At 38.7% G+C, this 20,100-nt stretch overlaps 1 protein-coding gene across 3 annotated transcripts in view; it reads left to right on the forward strand.

The window, feature by feature from the left end:
* MDM1 (Mdm1 nuclear protein) overlaps nucleotides 1-18,805 on the forward strand; it is a 33,360-nt gene extending 14,555 nt beyond the window's left edge. For 2 of the 3 annotated variants that reach the window (XM_021678614.1, XM_044914764.1), the window contains 8 exons: nucleotides 3,509-3,538; nucleotides 3,876-4,051; nucleotides 5,106-5,414; nucleotides 6,198-6,310; nucleotides 6,400-6,509; nucleotides 13,919-14,171; nucleotides 16,656-16,715; nucleotides 17,978-18,805. In XM_021678614.1, coding sequence (XP_021534289.1) covers nucleotides 3,509-3,538; nucleotides 3,876-4,051; nucleotides 5,106-5,414; nucleotides 6,198-6,310; nucleotides 6,400-6,509; nucleotides 13,919-14,171; nucleotides 16,656-16,715; nucleotides 17,978-18,090 — 1,164 coding nt within the window. In that variant the 3' untranslated portion in view covers nucleotides 18,091-18,805. The remainder of the gene's footprint in view (nucleotides 1-3,508; nucleotides 3,539-3,875; nucleotides 4,052-5,105; nucleotides 5,415-6,197; nucleotides 6,311-6,399; nucleotides 6,510-13,918; nucleotides 14,172-16,655; nucleotides 16,716-17,977) is intronic. The other variant, XM_021678613.2, reaches the window with a different exon arrangement.
* The last annotated feature ends 1,295 nt before the right edge of the window (nucleotides 18,806-20,100 follow it).

The following is a 20,100-nucleotide window of genomic DNA, read 5'->3' on the forward strand; positions in this document are numbered from 1 at the left end:
GCTGGTATTTAGGCGTCAGATCTAAAAATTTAATGGACTAGAGGATTGTTTTGTCTGGAGTCATGATAAGGTGATAGTCCTTATCCTGCCCTGATGGAAGAAAACTTTTCTGTTGATGTTCATTTAAGACCTGTCTTTTCAAGGTTTCCTATTATAACATCTTGGTAACATGACTTTTTTAGGCTTTTCAAAAAAACTCATTGCTAATGGTGGTTGTTAGTGTTTAAATTAGTGCGATTGTTTGCCTTAACCTCTGTGGGCAAAATAATTCAAAAAGTGAGTTGGAACTAGAAAAGAATAAGAAGTTTTAGCTAAATTATATCACTGATGGTGATAGCTGTTTCAGTTGACCAGGTCATAGATATTTAATATGGGCCGTATTTTACTTAAATCTTAGATTTTATTTTTAACTTGAAGACATTTACTTATGTGGCTGCTTATGAGGTATCCAAATATAAGGTACTCGCCCATTTTCCCTCTCCTAACGTTTCATGAAGGAATATTATTCACACTCTTCAAATGCACTTGGACATCAGTGACTTTATCATCATTAGAATATTAGCTTTTTGAGTCCTGTTATAGTTTCTGGTCCATATGTCATACTCATTTTCTCCTATGTTGTTTGAAATATTAAACTTTTTGAATCTATTTATAGTCTAGTGCCTGGGTATTTTATCCTAAGACCCAACTATCAGTTCATATAACATTACAGTGGTTGGTTTTATTTGCCCAGTGGCTGTATATGTGTTATGTCCATTATATAACCACTGGCACTACTGCTTTTTAAGATGCTCACTTAAAGGGTTGTTTTTAATAATAACCAGCAGTTGTGATTATCCGGTTTCATCCTTAGAATAACTCCTGAACCTGTGTTAAATTTCTTTTTTCTTGATTGTTAGGTAATCTTCTAATCATCCAAACTACATTAATTGAGATACTTTTTCCTAACGTGTCTTCCACAAATAGGACCTTATTTCAAGATAAAGTTCCACATTTGAGAGACATGCTGTAATTTGACAGACATTGTAAGGATGGCTAAGCATAAGATGACTCATTTTGATGGGGATGACTTTTGGGGGGAAAAATTTTATTTTTTAATCTTTCAGTTTTTAAAATTTGAATTTCCTGTATATAAATTTTTAAATAACTTAGTCGAATTCTTATTTTGGGAAAAGAAATTCAGCAATGAAAACATTTTACTTCTTGCATTTATATCCTATAATCTGATGGTGTTACTTGACTTGGAAAGGGATGTGTGTATTGTTTTAATTGAGTTTAATTGAGTTCATATCCTTTTTAGTGGCTCTGCTTATTGGTTGTAGGGATCGTTCTTGATATTGAGTTCATACCATTAGGTTTTTTTCTTTTTCTAGTAGAACAACTTGCTTTAGGAAATATCAACTTTCTATTTTTCCATCCTAGTTTAGGATCATAGAAATCTAAAACTAGGTATTTGTAAGCCACTGTTACATTAGCACTAAGATTATTAATAAAGATTGTGATAAATTTAAAACATTGAGATTTGAATGTCATTAACAAATAGAACTGAATCAAGTTTTACAGAATTTCCCTAGGATCACCTTTTTGAAAAAAAATATTGTTGACAAATAAAACCAGATCACTGGCACATGGAGGGATATTTACCCATCTTCTCATTCATCAGACAGTAGGTCCTCCCACCTGGATGGAATACAGCCTTCTCTGCTGCTCTTCCCTGCCCCCCCCAATACAGTGCAGGGCTGATGAACCCCCTTTTGAACCACTCCTTCAATTTATATCTCCTTTGTTTATTGCAGCATCGACCATCCAGTATTATGATGATAATTTGTCATAGAGGAGGAGGTCTGCCTCCTCTATCGGACTATGAGCACACTGAGTGCTGTGGGGACTTTCTTGCTTATCTCTGGCTCCCAGACATCCAGCTCAGGCCTACCACTTAGTCCACACTCAGGACACTGAGGATGTGCTGCATTTTCCTTCACATTGTGGAGTTGACAGGTTAATGGCGGAGAATGATGAGAGCCATTAATTCCAGTAGAATGAAATAAGTACTAACGGGGATATGCATGAAGAGAGATGAGAACGGAGGAGAAGGCTGTGCTAGAGCTTGAAGATTTGACCATGTAGGTGATGGAGTAGCTGTGAGACATTTGAAACACGAGGGGATTTAATAGAAATAAACTCTGGATTTTATCAAGGCACTTATAACAAGGCCTCTGTGCATTCACAATGCCCTGGTGAGGGGGCGCCTGGCTGGCTCTGCTGGTAGAGCATGCGACTCTTGATCTTGGAGTCCTGAGTTCAAGTCCCACATTGCATATGGAGCCTACTTAAAACAAAAACAGCAAAACACCCTGGTTGGTATTTCAACAGATTCAAACTGTATGTCTCAGTTCCACCTGTTAAATGCAAAAACCACTACTAGGAATTTAAAGTTTAGGAATGAACAGAAATGTTAGATGAACATGGCTCAATTTTTCTTGGCAGTGAAGAAAATATCTTGAATTATCCTTCAGGAATGTTTCAGGTTTGGTTCATTAGAACAGTAGGACCCTGCTAGGATTATATGGTTTCTTATGCCACCATGATAGATGTTGTCCTTTGCTTTGGCTAATTCCCTACAGATGTAAGACTTTCATCCCTTTGCATTCAGGAGTGTCTCCTTAAGGAACTGAGGATGTGTTTCTCTAGTTGCTTTTGCAATGCCAAGTTTCATTATTTGCTTTTTTGCCTGTAAGTGAAAGACAGTTTTAGCAGACAGTATCTGCATATCCTTTTAATGTTATTATCCCATCTTTATGATAGGAAAAATTGAGTTTTTGAAGAATAAATAAAGATGATTTTAAACCATTTTAAGCCGCAACTTAATTTTTTTACAAGGTGGAATTGAATTTAGGGAAGCCAGCAGGTGGCAGTATGGTGTATAAAATGAAAGGGTTTCAAAGAGTATAAAAGGCTCCTTTCCGTATGAAAAGATGTTATTTGCATATTAGGGAATTCAGATTACCTTATAATTCATCAGAATATTATTTTGTATTGTCACTTTGCTGAATATATCACAATTTTTATTTAATACATTTTTTAAAAGTTGAGGTTTTGCTGATGCCACGGGAACCTTGAGGAAGTTGGAGAAGGAAGCCTCATGGTTCTCTCACTGGGGGCTTGTACGGTAGTAGAGCTGTTGTGGAAGCCAGGAAATAAAGCCAGGATAGGGTTTCTGGCATGTCCTACTCTCACTACTCTTCCAGAGGTGGGCAAGTAGGAAAAATAATTAGGTTACCTGTTGTTGATAGCACTCCAGTCATGCAAGAATGTGGCTGGTGTTCAAGGTAATATTAAGATATCTTCCTCTGTGAATTAAATATTACTAAAAATAATTTTAAAATATTGATTGACAACTTTGTTATATATTTAGAAGGAAGGATAATAAGGTATTTCATTGATTCCCATTAATATTCAACTATGGCATTAACCTGTCATTAAGTGTGTTTCTGTATTCCTCTCCTAGGCTTCTCTAAATGCCATGTGGTATGCGGAGGTTGGTTGCTTTTGAGTTTTTAAAAACTGTAATAATGCATAGAGTACTTGTATAATTTCATTTGAAATATGAAGTAGGTGTCAGTATTTTTCTTAGCTGCTACAAATTCTTCTTCCTGCCTGCTGGCCTGAAATAAAATAACTGCATTGCGCTTTAGCTTGACTGTTTCAATTTCTGCTTAAAAATGCACATAGTCTGACGAATGTCTGTGGCTCTTTTTGCCTTCCTTTCTCCTTGTTCTCTGGCTGTATTTGTGCATCATCTTTGATAAGCTATGTCGTGATATTTGCAAAGGAGCACTTAAAATAATACACAATGTCTCAACTCTCCCACGTAGGTTAAAGAACTCCGAGAGAAGGCTGAATTTTATAGGAAACGAGTTCAAGGAACACATTTTTCTCGGGACCATCTGAATCAGATTCTGTCTGACAACAACTGCTGTTGGGATGTCTCCTCCACCACAAGCTCAGAAGGAACCATTAGTAGTAACATTAGAGCTCTAGATCTTGCTGGGTGAGCTATGTTCTTTGTGGATGGCACAAAAGTATGTTGTAGCTTAGGTAGATCATGGAATCTTATAGGAAATTGACATGACCATTCAAAATTTGTCTTCTGGTCAAATGGAGATATGCCAGGCATTTATTACATTTCATTATTTTTAGTGTATTCTCTGTGAAAGGTAAAGCTGTGTGTAAATAATCCATAGTGTAAATCTGGAAGACTGGACTTTATACCATATATATATGTAATTTTTATAATATCTCTTAAGGGTAGGCTAGGAATGATTATGCAATAGATGGAAAGAACGTTACAAAGTAAGAAGAAGAAAAGGTAGCGACAACAATGACCCCTTAGAGAATATAAGCTAGTGTACATCCTGTTACCATTCATTAACAGATTTCCGTGGCTAATAAGACACTTAGGCCCTGATTCTGTGGGACAATTCTCTGCTCTTTTGGGTTTTAAAGTGAACATTATTAAGAGAAATAGCACATTGATTTGTAGCAAATAAAATAGTCTTTAGTTGTTATGGTATATTAATAAAGTCATATAAGCCGAACTGAACTATAAGTTCTAATTATGACATCTGATTTTAAAAGTTCATCACAAAATCCATTCTTTAGGGGTGTCTGGAAAAGACTATCTGAAGTGTAAAATTTGAATCAATTTGCTTGATCCACAAGTATACTTGAGTTTGTGCATAAACCCTAATTGAGTAAGTGAACAAGTTAGACCATGTGGAGTCCCCGTTTATGTGTGTAAATGCCAGTCGAGGACACACTCACGAGTGTTGTCAGCAATCGTACAGGCATGCATGTGTGAAGGTAGGAGTGAGAGGAGATACATATATTTTATTTTGGAGTATTTTAATAGAAAATCCAAATTGTAGCTTTAGTTTATTATACTGTGAAATGAGCTCTTAATTAGATTTCTTTCTTTAGTATCTGGGCAAGGTAATATCTGTGGGAAACCTAGTTGTGAACGCTGGAAGGGAATGACAGACTCTTTAAATTTAGCATAAACTAGAAATCTCAAACTCAAGTTTGAAACTGTTTTTGTTATGCAGAGATCCTACAAGCCATAAGACTTTGCAGAAATGTCCTTCTACAACACTGGAAGAAAAAAGGCCTGTCTTGGAAGAGCAGCCGCAGAAAAATACCACAGAGAAATTGGGCATGTCAAATGCTCCCACCGTACCTGTTAGAAGGCGCCTGGCGTGGGATGAAGAGAACCCCAATGAAGGCACGCAGAAACAGCCGAGAGAGGAGAGGGAGGAGGAGGAGGAGAAAACAGAAAAGGACAAGCAGGTTCATACGGGAGAGCTGGAGAAGTTGGAAGTACATGAAAAATCTAAGGCAGACAAGATAAAAGAAGGGTGAGAGTTTTAAATAGTTGGTATATGGAAGCATTATGCACACAGTTAATATTTTTTGTTTTGTCACTAAGTACAGTGGCTTACACTCTTGGTTTTATGACTAATAGAGAACAGATGTTACTTTAATGTCACAAAGCAGGCATTTTTTTAATATGATTTATAATTTGTTTGACTCAGGTATTTGAGTCACCAGTAATTAGTAGTTGAACGGTTGAATACTGTGAGCTACTGGGGGAGAAAGTAGTTAGGGTTATTTTCATTTATGTCCCGCTGGTTATGATTTGCCAGATTTGTAAATGTGTCTGGGAGAATGGCTTTCTTTATGACTTGAGGAAAATAGCTGATATTCTTTAATATCAAATGTTTTGCCAAGAAAGAAAGATAATATTTTGTAATATTAAAATAAGTGGTTTCTGCAGATAGCTAATTCTTGTTGGTTTATATGTTAATTGCTTTGGGGAGTGGTTCTTTACCACTGATAATGGTGCTTTTTGTTCATAATCCAAATCCCTTCTCATTCCGTCATGAGTTTTGTGCCTAATAGGAAACTTAGGCCCTGATTTAATGGAAGAATTCTCTGCTTTATTGTTGCTGACTTGCAGTGATCTTCCCTCTTTTTCAATATTCAGTCACTCTTAACTGCATGTGGATTTGTTATTTTTTCAGAAACAAAATGGTCTTATCTTATAAATTGTATATTTTATTATTGCACAGTAATGACAAAATATTTTTAATCCTATTTTCTGGAGGAAATGCTTCATAGTAGCTTGTTTGGACTTGTAGGTCAGATTCTTCTTCTGTATCTTCTGGAAAAGGAGGCCGGCTTCCTACTCCAAAGCTAAGAGAACTTGGTGGAATCCAAAGGACTCATCACGATCTCACCACTCCAGCTGTTGGTAATGGGCAGACACTGTAGTTCTTATTTTACCTGCTTTTTCTACATGAGAATTTAGTTTGAGACCTGTTGTCTTCTGCATTTTTCCAGGTGGTGCTGTTTTAGTGTCTCCATCTAAAGTGAGGCTCCCAGTCCCAGAGCAGAGGAAAAGAATGTCTTCTCAGGATGGCTTAGAAACTGCAAAGAATGATTTTAGGAAGGTAAATATTTATATTTTGGGAGAAAAAACATCTTTAGGAAGTGATTATTTTAGTCACATGTAACAAATGAATAATAGGTTCAGATCTTAGGAAATTCTGTATGTCGTATGTGAAGATGATGCTATTAACCTGCTTTGAGTAAGGCAAAGGCATTGAATTGTTTTTTCTGACAGTAACATTCTATTTCTGCTGATACACTTTTTTTTAAAAGATTTTATTTATTTATTTGAAAGAGAGAGAGAGCATGAGCAGGGGGGCAGAGGGAGAGGGACAAGCAGCCTCCCTGCTGAGCAGGGAGCCCAATATGGGGCTCAATCCTAGGACCTGGAGCTCATGACCTGAGCCGAAGGCAGACGCTTAACCGACTGAGCCACCCAGGTGCCCCTCTGCTGATATACTTTTAAATCTTGTCAATAGTGACTCAACAGGAAGCGAGAGAAGAAAAATAATACTTCTTATTGAGTATCTCCTGGGTGGCAGTGGTATTCCAGCTATGTTCCAGGCACTATTTTAGCATTGGAGATACAGCAGTGAAAGAAGCAGGCAAAAATTCTGGCCCTTATTGAACTTCTATTCTAGTGGAGAAGAGAGACGATAAATAGGATAACCAGGTGCAATACATAGTGTTTTAGACAGTGGTAAGTAGTAAGGAGAAAAATAAAGCAGGGGAGGCCAATAGGAAGTAGCCAGGGAAGTTCTCACTGAGAGGGTGGCGTTTGAGCAGAATCTGAAGTGGGTGAGAGATTGATCCATGTGCATATGTAGGAAGGCATTCTGGGTAAAAAGAACAGCAAGTGCAAAGTCCCTGAGGTGATCAGGTACCCGATTCCTTGGGGACCAGCCAGAAAGCAAGAGAGGGAGAGTGTGGGCAGTGAGTTCGGAAGCATAGTGGGGAACTAAACTGTATAGGGCCTGATAGGTCATAGCAAAGACTTTGAATTATATTCTGAATGAAATGGGAAGCCTTTGGAGGGGCAGAGGAGTGATACGATGTGACTTAGGTTTTCCCGTGGTTACTCTAGCTGCTGTGTTGGGAACAGACAGTAGGGATGCGAGAGCAGGGGCATGAAACCAGATAGGAGTCAATTACACTATCCAGGCAAGAAGTGATGGTCATTTGGTTCATACTGGTAGCAGTGGAGGTCGTGTGATGAAGTCCGATTCTGGATATGCATTGAAGGTGTAGCCGACCAGATTTGCTGATGGTTAAGATACAGCATGGGAGAAAGACAAGAATCAAGGATGACTCAAGATTTTTGGCCTTTGCGTAAGGATGGAGTTGCCACTTAACTGAGATGGGGAAGACCGTGTAAGGAAACGGTTTGTCAGGGAAGACTAAGAGTTCTATTTTGGACACATTGCATTTGAGAAACTTACTAGACGTACAAGTAGCCATAGGCAGTTGCCTTTCCAAGTTTGGAGGGTGGGAGGGGAGGTTGGGCTGTAGCTGCAGATTTGAGTGTGTACCATATCAACGGCACATGGTATGTGAGGTCTTGAGACTGGGGGAGATCACCCGGGGAGTTGGTACAGATGGAGAAGTGTACGTGCAGACAGGTGTCAGCCGCAGTTTTTTCATACTGGGAAATGGAGGTGTACCCAGCAAAGAGGCTGATGAGGAATAGCTTGAGAGGCGGTGGGAAATCGGAGACTGTGGTACCTTGGAGGTGTCAAGGAGGAGGGAGTGTCGGGCACCTGTGTGGCTCAGTTGGTTGGGTTTCTGCCTTCGGCTCAGGTCATGATCCTGGGGTCCTGGGATCGAGCCCTGCATCGGGCTCCCTGCTCGGGGGGGAGCCTGCTTCTCCTTCTCCTCCCTGCTCGTGCTCGCTGTCACCATCTCTGTCTCTCTCTCTCAAATAAATAAATAAAATCTTAAAAAAAAAAAAAAAGGAGGGAGTGTCAGTGCTACTGATGGATCAGTAAGGTCTAAGAACTGGTGATTGGATTTAACAACATGGGTATTATCGGTGGCCTTGACAAAGGGCAGTTTTGGTGGTAGGGAGGGACAAAAGCCTAAATGCAAGTGAGTTCAAGAGAAATGAGAGGAGATCAGAGGCAGTCATCACAGACAATTCTTTTAAGAGTCTTTTCCATGAGGGGAAGCAGAATCACTGGTGGTAGTTGGGAGTGAGGTCAAGATGAAGGAGGTAACAGCACATTTATATGTTGACAAGAACAGTTTTTTTTTTTTTAAGATTATTTATTTGAGAGAGTGACAGAGAGTGCGAACAGTAGGGAGGGGCAGAGAGAGAGAGGGAGAAGCAGACTCGGGGGCTCGATTCCAGGACCCTTAGATCATGACCTGAGCCAAAGGCAAACGCTTAACTGAGTGAACCACCCAGGCGCCCCAACAAGAACACTTTTTTTTTAAATTTTATTTTATTATGTTAATCCCCATACATTACATCATTAGTTTTTGATGTAGTGTTCCATGATTCATTGTTTGCATATAACCCCCAGTGCTCCATTTAGTACGTGCCCTCCTTAATACCCATCACCAGGCTAACCCATCCCCCCTCTCCCCTCCCCTCTAGAACCCTCAGTTTCTCAGAGTCCATAGTCTCTCGTGGTTCATCTCCCCCTCCGATTTCCCCCCGCTTCATGCTTCCCTTCCTACTGTCTTCTTCTTTTTCTTAACATATAATGTATTATGTTTCAGAGGTACAGATCTGTGATTCAACAGTCTTGCACAATTCACAGCGCTCACCGTAGCACATACCCTCCCCAATGTCTATCACCCAGCCACCCCATCCCTCCCACCCCCTACTAATCCAGCAACCCTCAGTTTGTTTCCAGAGATTAAGAATTCCTCATATCAGTGAGGTCATATGATACATGTCTTTCTCTGATTGACTTATTTCGCTCAGCATAATACCCTCCAGTTCCATCCACGTCGTTGCAAATGGCAAGATTTCGTTTTTTTTGATGGCTGCATAATCCAACAAGAACACTTTTTTTTTTTTTAAGATTTTTTATTTATTCATAAGAGACAGAGAGAGAGGCAGAGGGAGAAGCAGGCTCCCCGCTCAGCGGGGAGCCTGATGCGGGACTCGATCCCAGGACCCTGGGATCATGACCTGAGCCGAAGGCAGACACTTACCAACAAGAACACTTTTAAAGAGAGAAAACGCTGATGCAGCCCCAGCCACAGGCCCTTTACACCTGTGCCCTGAGTGCCCTGCACCACTTGAGATGTTGCACAGGGTCTGGGGAGGAGCGAGTAGAAGGGTTGATTTTAGGCACTCTGACAGTTCCTTCATTGTTACAGAGGAGGCAGAATACGTGAGCACTAGGGAGATGTGGTGGGGGCTTTGGGAAAGTCTCTTTGGATTGTTTCTTGGTGGCACATGAAGAAAGATCCTGGCTGAGAATGAGGCTGGGGAAGAAAAGGTTGGAGGTTTGAGTAAAGAAAAGAAGACATGAAATAGTCTTTTCAGAGAGTGGGAGAGGGATTGGGCCAGGGAAATGTGAGATAATGCAGGGTAACATAAAGGGCCCATTTTTGGCTAGTGGTCACAAATTTGATGTTGATGAGTTGTGTGTTTTTCTCCAGCATGTTTGGCTGCAGAGGTGCAGGATAAGTAGAGAGTTGGATTTAACTGGGGTTCATGTTTTGCAAGGAGGAAGAGGAAATGAGAAGGGGGGGTCAGGGAGTTAAGGTATATGCCGGGAAGTGACTATGATGATTGGCCTTCCAGACTGAGTTGGTTAGGGCAGAAAAGTAGGACTTGGGAAGGTAAGGCACAGTGCAGAGGTCACAGGATCAGTGGAACGTCTTGGCAGGCTTGTTGAAATTAGGGTACCCATGGGGATTAGTTTTTTTTTTTTAAAGATTTTATTTATTTATTTGACAGAGAGAGACATAGTGAGAGAGGGAACACAAGCAGGGGGAATGGAAGAGGGAGAAGCAGGCTTCTCGCTGAGCAGGGAGCCCGATGTGGGGCTCGATCCCAGGACCCTGGGCCATGACCTGAGCTGAAGGCAGACGCTTAACGACTGAGCCACCCAGGCGCCCCTGGGGATTAGTTTTAAAGGTAGGAGGTGGTGGTCAGAAATTGGAAGTCTGGAAGCTTCTTGGAAGTCAAGGATGCTTCTTAGAAGAAATCCTAATTGGGTTGAGATACTGAGGAAGAGGAAAAGTTGATGAGGTAAAAAGGGTGGAGAAGAGAAGCATAGCATGTGTCAGTATTCTGTGGTGAGAAAGAATATAGGGTTCTTTTTTTTAAAATTTATTTCAGAGAGAGACAGAGAGTGTGCAAGCGATTGTGGGGAGGGGCAGAGGAGAGGGAGAGAGAGAGTCTTAAGTAGACTCCTCACTGAGTGGTGGAGCCTGATGCAGGGCTTGATCTCATGACCCTGAGATCATGACCTGAGCCAAAACCGAGTCGTATGCTTAACAAACTGTACCATGCAGGGGCCCCCGTAGAGTTCTAAGAAACAAAGGCAAGTATAGTGTGTGGCAGGGAGTAGGTCAAGATAAGTCTAGAAAAGATAGCAATATGGAAAATTTTTATCATTTTTTTTTTTAAAGATTTTATTTATTTATTTGACAGACAGAGACACAGCGAGAGAGGGAACACAAGCAGGGGGAGTGGGAGAGGGAGAAGCAGGCTTCCCGCGGAGCAGGGAGCCCGATGCGGGGCTCGATCCCAGGACCCTGGGATCATGACCTGAGCCGAAGGCAAACGCTCAACGGCCGAGCCACCCAGGTGCCCGGAAAATTTTTATCATTATCTTGAGAGCAACGGAAGCCATTGAAATATTTTACAGACCTTTCTGGTTACAATGGAAGGCAAGAGTAGACTGTGGTCACCTCCCTCTGAGGAGGTGACATTTTAGCTAAGGTCATGGGGGTAGTTGAAGTAGGACATGTTGATAGCTTGGACTAAGGAGGGTGGGCATGGACAGAAGTGGATGAAACTGAAGAATTGGGTAAGGGAAACAACATCAAGGCTTGGTGCTGGGTTGCATCATGGGGGGGCGGTGCAGTGAGAGACCATGAATGACTTCTAGGTTTCTACCTTGCCCAACAGGATTGATGGGGAATACCATGTACCGAGTAAGAGAGCTCTGGACAGAAACCACCTTTGGAGGGGGACATCAGGAATTTCACTTTCATTCACTCAATTCGATATGTAATGTGCTCTTACTATGTGTCAGGCACCATTCTAGTATCTTGGGGATTCATTGGTAATCACGACAAAATCCCTGCCCTCATGGAGCTTACCTTTTCATTTTGAGAAATAGATAATTTTTTAAAAAGATAATTTCAGCACAAATAAAATCACAAAGGACCTCTGAGATGTGGGTGAGGTTGCTTTACATTGGGCTGTCAGGACAGGCACCTCTGAGGAGGTGACATTTTAGCTAAGACCTGACTCATGAGGGATGTGTCCAGGCAGAGATTAGCGGAAACTGTTCTCCAGTTTGAAAGAGCAGTAAGTACAAGTGTGCAGCAGTGAGAGTTTTAAAGAGTGAGAAGACCAGTGTGACTGGGGCGAGGAGAGGGTAGGAAATGAGCTTTAGAAGGGAGGGTGGGTAAGGAGTGGGGATGTTATTCTGAGGCACTTGGAAGCCCTGGGAGGGTTTAAAGCTACACAGCAAACATCTGATTTACATGATAAAATCATTCAGTGGAGAATGGGCTGTATGGGGAGTGGGATGGTGAGGCCATTGAGAAAGCTTTAGGCTCAAAAACGGATCACCAAGGCCGTTAAATTAAACTTGGGAACCCCTTATGTTACAAATATTCTAGAGATTTCATTCAGGCCTTTTTAGCAATTATGACAGATCTCAAATTCTATGTATATATGTAGAAAAAGAAAAAATAAATCAAAAGAACAGTTTTCCTAAGCGATACCTGTAATTATAAAAAGGGAAGCAAGAGGAAGATTTGTGGTTTTATTTTAGATCTTGATTTAAAAAGAAATGTTTGTTGGTTAAGACCCCAGGCCTTCTCAACTTTTAAGCAGGTAGTTCTTTCATTGCAGAAAAGGATATCTCTGGGTCAGAAAGCAGTGTTTTTAATATTGTGTTGATACACCCAAAGTCAGTGAGTAAAGGCCACATTTACAAGGAATAACTAGGAAAGTTTGGAATTGTGTTTGATTTTACTGGTTTGAATTCTCCTAATAAGTAAAATTATGCAAGGACTTTTAGGATAGTGATACATTATCATTGTGGAAAATAGAAGATACTGACCAACTAAACAAAATAAATGCTTTCCTCCCTACTGTTCAGGGCAGCCACTATTGAATGTTTGAGTTCTTTAGGTATATAGTGTATTTGGCTATTGTGCTGGAGATAAGGTTTCATAATCTGTTTTTTCTCACTTGGCAATGAATTGTGAACATATTTACATATCATTATATATCACTTAAAATTAAGTTTTAAAGGTGACATGATATGCAACCTATAGTTATACCGGTTGTTTATTGTTGAAAGCAATTTTTTGAAAACTAGATGCCTATTGTTATTTCTTAAGTTTTTGTTTTGAAAAAATGCTATAAAGAAATTGTCCTTTAGCTGCTTTTTTGTTCATATTATCTCTTTTTGTGTAAATACTCTCCAAGTGTAACTGTGTGATAAAAGAACACAAAGTTTTAAGGCTTTTGCTATTTCTCCAGCTCCCTGGAAAGATTGTGCTCCCAACAATACTCTAGGAGAGTGCCGGTTTTTCCACATCCTTGTCAGCACTGGGTATTATAGTATGGCTTTTAAAAAAATTTTTAATCTTTTAATTTAGTAAGTGAAAAATTAGTATCTTGATGCTTTTATTTTGAAATTATTTGATTACTAGTGAGGTAAGATATTTCTGCTATTTGTAATTTATGTCTGTACAAATTGCTTATATATATCCTTTTTCCATTTTTAATTTATCTTTTCTTTTTAATTTTTAAAATTTTATTATGTTATGTTAGTCACCTACAATACATCATTAGTTTTTGATGTGGTGATCCACGATCCATTGTTTTCGTATAACACCCAGTGCTCCATGCAGTACGTGCCCTCCTTAATACCCGTCACCGGGCTAACCCATCCCCCCTCTCCCCTCCCCTCTAAAACCCTGATTGTTTCTCAGAGTTGTTTGGTTCTCAGAGTTTATCTTTTACTACTTTAAAAGAAATATTTATGGAGCAATGATAATTCATTGTCAATATATAAGTTATATATTTTCCTCAAATTTGTGGTTTAAAATTTTTTTAATGTTTGTATATTTTTATATAGCTAAATATGTTTACCAATATTGGTTGTTGGGCTTATAAAATCTTCCCCACACAGAGGTTACATAGATTTTACCCATAATTTCTCCGACTGCTTTTATGGTTATATTTTTTGTGTGTTTAAAGTTTTGATTTTTTATATATATTACAGACACATATCTGTATTTTTTTTTTTTGGTCACTTAGAAAGAAAGTCACGCTATATCCCTCCTGACTTCTCCAGCTGCTGGTATAAAAACAGTTGATCCTCTGCCTTTGAGGGAAGATTCTGAAACCAATATCCCCAAATTTGCTGAGGTAACTCTTCCAGTTTCAAAAATTCCAGAATATCCAACAAACACACCTGGGCAGTCTCCTTCTCCACCCTGTGCTCCATCCTACTGGCATCCCTCCCGTCGAATTCAGGGCTCTCTGAGAGATCCAGAATTTCAGCATAATGGTAATTATTTTGGTTTTAATTTTTTGTCTTTTGAAATGAAAGTGTATACTGATGGGTACAAAGGCTTAAGTAAGTACTCTATGTTAATAAATTATGTTACCTAGTATTTTAGTTAATGTAACAGGGGATTTCTTTAAATGGGAAAAGTCTCACTCATCTCTCTGGAACACTCAGCTGTGCTATAACCCCAGTTTACTTCTGTATAAGTGTGAGCTTGCTTGCTTCCTTCCTTCCTTCCTTCCTTCCTTCTTTCCAGATTTTATTTATTTGAGAGAGAGAGAATGAACAGTGGGGAGAAGGAGAGGGAGAAGCAGGCCCCCTGCTGAGCAGGGAGCCCAATGCGGGGCTCGATCCCAGGACCCCGGATCATGACCCGAGCCGAAGGCAGACACTTAACGACTGAGCCACCCAGGCGCCCCAAGTGTGAGGTTTCTTTCAAGTTCTTTCCTATACACATAGAGGCAACCCACTAGATGCCAGCAGTGCCCCTTTCCCAGGTGTGACATCTACAGATGTCTTCAGATATTGCTAAACGCTGCCTAGATGGAGAATTCAAGGTCATAAGTTATTTTCCTTTCGTTTTATTAGGCATTGTTGTGCTCTTTTCTAGCTTCCACTTTTGCTGTTGAGAAGTCTTGTGCTCTTCTCATTTTTGATCATTGTGTGTGGCTTCTTTTCCCCTGGCATCTTTGGGGACCTTCTCTTCACATTCAGTGTTCTGAACTTTTACCACGGGTCTCCGTTTTGCTAGTACTCAGTGGACTTTTTCAGCCGGGGAAGTTGGTTCCTCACTTTCTCAAATTAGTAATTCCTTCCCCTCCATTTTTTGTTTCCTCCTCTTCTGGCAGTCCTTGTTACTCCAAGGTTGGACATGATCTTACTTATCTTACCGTTCCTATTTTCCATCTCTGTCTTTTTATCTTAATTTAAAAGGGTTACTCATTTTTATTTTCTACCCCTTCTTCTGAGTTTAAAAATTTTTTTTGCTATATTTTTAATTTCTAAGAATTTTTTAACCCTGTATAGTATACTCCCTTATTCAGCATCCTGTTCTTATTTTATGGATGTCATTCTATCCTTTTGAAGAGATAAGTGGTATATAGAATTCCCCTGTTTTGAATATGGTACCCTTGCCCTCAGTTGAACCTGTGTCCTTCAGTCAGAGTCGCTCTGATAAATCTTGCGAGATGAAACCTCCATTCCTCTTTTGGGAGGAAGGGCAGTTAGCCAACTGTGCAAATTTAAAGAAGGATTTGGCAGCCTGTTCTGTAAACCAGTTTCCTGGTTCAGTCTTACCTTCACTCCAACTTTCAAGAGTACTTAGTACTCCTAAACCTGAGCCAGGAGAGGAGAACAAATTGGTGGCTTCTTGGTTTCCTTCCTCTGCTGGCTTAGGATTCAGCTTATATATGACGATAACACATGCACTGCTTTTCTGTTTGCTTTCCATTTTCCAAAATTTTGTTGCTGTTTCATTGTCTTTCATTTTCTTTGTCCTATGGGTTTATGTCATTTTTGATAAATGTGTGTAGTCCATCTACCATCTTTAAACAGAAGCCTACAGCATTCTTGAGACACCTGGGTGGTGTAGTCAGTTAAATGTCCAACTCTTGGTCTCAGCTCAGGTCATGATCTCAGGGTCATGGGATCGAGCCCCACGTCAGGCTCTGTGCTCAGCACGGAGTCTGCTTAAGACTCTCTCTCCCTTAGGGCGCCTGGGTGGCTCAGATGGTTAAGCGTCTGCCTTCGGCTCAGGTCATGATCCCAGGGTCCTGGAATCGAGCCCCACATCGAGCCCCACATCGGGCTCCTGGCTCAGTGAGGAGCCACTCTGCCTCTCTCCCTGCTCATGCTTTCTCTCTCTCTCTCTCTCTCTGTGTCTCAAATGAATAAATAAAATCTTAAAAAAAAAAAAAAAGTTTAAAAAAAAAAAAAAGACTCTCTCTCCCTCTCCCTCTGCCTCCCGACCCCCCCCAAAAATAAATAAATCTTTAAAAACAGAAGCCAGGGGCGCCTGGGTGGCTCAGTCGGTTAAGCGGCTGCCTTTGGCTCAGGTCATGATCCCAGAGTCCTAGGATCGAGTCCTGCATCGGGCTCCTTGCTCAGCAGAGAGCCTGCTTCTCCCTCTGCCTGCCTACCACTCCCCCTGCTTATGCTCTCTCTCTCTCACTCTCTCTGTGTCAAATAAATAAATAAAATCTTTAAAAAAAGATAAAAATAAAAACAGAAGCCTACTGCCTTTCTTTAAAGTTAGTATAGATCAATATTGTCACTGCAAAGAATTCTAGAAATTTTCTATTGTTTGTTTACATATTTGCTAAGCACATTATAAATTAGTGAATGGTCTGTTAATAATAATTTCTATTAAAGTATAAAATTAATAAAATTTTTGACAGTCTACTTTCACTAAGGTTTTCCTGTAAATAAGACATACTGTTAGGTGGCTTCGAAGGGTAATTTTTTTGCCTTTTTTTTTTTTTTAAGTGGGAAAAGCAAAGATGAACAATTTCCAGTTGCCTCAGCATGAAGTCTTTAATGATGAAGGTATTTCAGTAGTAAAATAACATATGATCAAAGTTATGAGGTTTTATTATATGGTAGTTTATTGTAGTATTATGATCTTAACATTGGATTAGCATTTTATAGTTTACAGAGCACTTCCACAGACATTATTTCATTAGATCTGGAAATCCTGTGAGGGGGGTAAAATTATCCCCATTTACAAATGAGTAAACTGGGACCTAAAATCTTGAAGAATTTTTTTAGGGCAAACAGATGATAAGAGAGATTATGCCTAGCATCGCACCTGAGATCGGTACTCTTTCTGTTTTTCCATCCTGGCTAGCTGGGGGCTTAGGAATTTGGTCTAGCATATCTGTTATTTTTTTCAAATATCTGTATATTGTCAATTTTCAGTTCTCAAAAAAATATGATTAGGGAAATGGACTTTTTTCTTGTGTAGCACTCTGACAAATTCATTTGCTTCTAATAGTGGCAGGAGGAATTTTGAATTCCTGATGTGAACAATCAAAATTATTATTTAATTCATCCTAAAATGTATGAAATTACTGAATTTATAAATTTTGGATATGAAAATAACTTTGAATTAATACTTTATGTATTATAAGTTCATATACATTGAAGATTTTCTCTTCTCTTAGCAAACTTGGGACTTTTTTCAGAATTCAGTGAGCTAGAAATAAAGTTATTATGTTTTAAAATGCAAACATCTGGGCACTTTGAATCCAGTTGTGTTTTTTTAATGGAAGAACAGTGTTTACAAATAACCGTATAATAGATTTGCTTACTGAGAATGAGGAATTTCTGTAATAATGAAGGGTAGCATGTTAAAGTCAAACATTATTTCTACATTAAGTGATATTATTTTGGAAACGTGATGTAAGCACTATGTTAAGGTATAGCATTTTGTTTTTAAAATGCTTATAAAAGCTTTTTGCTGAGAACAGCTGTGCTTTTTAAAGTAGGACAAGACAGTATGATGATGAATTGTTTCCAAGTAATACTGAAATCACAGGCCATGTGTTTTAGGTAATGACATTGTGGGATTTCAGGCAGGAAACAGAATGCTCATTTAACATTAAAGTGTTTGATTTCTAAGTATGGTAAACTTGGGAAATTATAGTGAACTATGCTGAAAATGTTAATATCTTATATTTTAATAATTTTTTCTGACAGAGTCAATATTGACATTACAAAGCTTGATGCTTTTAATTTTGTTAATGTTATAAAACATAGTATTTTTATTAGAGGTATTTTCTACACTGATTATAATTTTTTCATTGCAGATGAGGACAGATTATCTGAGATCTCTGCTCGCTCTGCAGCTTCTAGTCTCCGGGCTTTTCAAACTCTGGCACGAGCTCAGAAAAGGAAGGAGAATTTCTGGGGCAAAACATAATTAAATATCTATCTAGCTGAATTGCTTAACAATCTAGGGCACCATTGGCATAATTTTTCTTTATTGCTTTACTGTGTTGAGATTTTTCAAGTGTTTGGATTTTTTTCCCCAACATTTCCTACTTAAAAAGAATTGGTTGACTTTTCAATAGCCATTTCAGTTTACTTGGAAAATTTTAACACAGGTTCATACAAATTCAACTTAAAGAATTCTTTTGACACCTATCCCAAAGTACAAAGACATAGATTTCTTCACATGTTGTAAGTTTTGTATCAAGGATAGCTGGTAGAATTGTGAATTTTACCTATCCACAGAATATTCTAAAAAATGAACAAAGTGAAGTAAAAATTAAGATCCAAGTGTGACATATATATTCCTTGAAGATTGGTTATATGTATCTTTATGATTTGTAGATGTCATAAGATGAATTTGTTGTTCCTGTAACTTTTGCTGTAGCATTTCTTTTTATTTTAGTACCTTCTGTATGTGGTTGCAGTGTTAAAACAATTGTACTTTAAATTGAAAATATGAGCTGTATATATTTTTCTTATTTATGTAACAAAGTTTGCTGAGAGAATACGTATATTTTTGATCTTTGTGTGTATTTGTATAAGGACTTTGGCTTATATTTGAATAATGTCTCAATTTTGAAAAATTATTTGTATAATGGAGAGTTAAAACTTTGTAGACATTTTGAAATAAAAATTGATCAAGTATTTCAGTTCTGTTTGTTTGAAGTGTTTCAAGTTTTTGGCTTCTCCAGAAAGTTACTACATGGAATAAATAATTATCTTTTAGAAACATTTTACTCATAACAGGTTAACGAAATGTTCTACTTCTTTTGCAGTTGTCCAGATGCAACAAAACTTGAGTCCACAATAATTTTGTATGAATATAGGAAAAATACAGCATTTCCAAGGCAGACTTATTTTCAAAAGTTTAACACATACTTTTTGACTATTCTTTACTCATAGGACACGTTCTGTTTTCTTACTCTTTACTTCATCTTGCAAATCATAAATCTAATTTTCTGAAAAATGTGAATTTCATAAATATTACATGTGATGTTTACAAGAATACACAGAAGGTACTGAAGATAAAATATACAAAATATTCATGCCTGTTGGTTAGAGAACAAATGAAAAGTCTGTTTTAAAGTGCTTAATTTGGTCAAAAGTGCTTTTGCAAATCATTGATTCATAATTTATTAAAGATCTTATGAGGTTATAAATAATGGCATACAAATATTTGCTTACATCTCACTGACTTTAAAATAGTTTGTTGATAGAAGTTATTAAGGCCCTAAAGGTGGGAATAAAAGTTAGAAATTAGTGTGTAATTGCAGTTTAGAACACAAAATTATTTGGCTTTCATGCACATATGTATTGAGGCATATTATCTGTAAAATAAGTTTGCAACTTATTTTCTTCGGTGTCTCTAGAAGCTTAGAGGTATTGTCTTCTTCTTCAAAAGTTGGTTAGTTTAGTTGGTTACGATAGTTTTCATGACCACCGATCTACAGTAAAGAAAGGAATTATAGCTAGCTTACAGGGAATTGTGTAAACACAGTCTATGTTACCTAAGCTACAAACTGTAAAATATGGGTACAACTGTTCAATAAGTCTCACCACGTGAACTTGCTCTATTGGATGTTCGTTGGATTAGGGTATGGTTCTTACGAGGCTGAGATTATCCCCAGTCTCTGGGTGACAATTTTGCTTTGTAGTACTGCTGACTACCTCGTAAAAGCCCTACTCAGTGGCCCTGGGGAGAGAAGAGTGTTGAGAGATTAGTACTCTGTACTGAAAGCAGCTCAAAGGACATGCATTTGAGTTGGTGGGTAAATAGTTACATGAGAAATATGCCATGATACTTGCTGGCGTTTAGGAGCTGGCATTGTTAATTTTTAAATTGATTTTATTAAGGCATACTTTTATGTACAACAAACTGCAATCGGGGGCGCCTGGGTGGCTCAGTCGTTAAGCATCTGCCTTCGGCTCAGGTCATGGT

The sequence above is a fragment of the Neomonachus schauinslandi genome, chromosome 5 (genome assembly GCF_002201575.2).
Source record: "Neomonachus schauinslandi chromosome 5, ASM220157v2, whole genome shotgun sequence".
NCBI classification, from domain to species: Eukaryota; Metazoa; Chordata; class Mammalia; order Carnivora; family Phocidae; genus Neomonachus; species Neomonachus schauinslandi.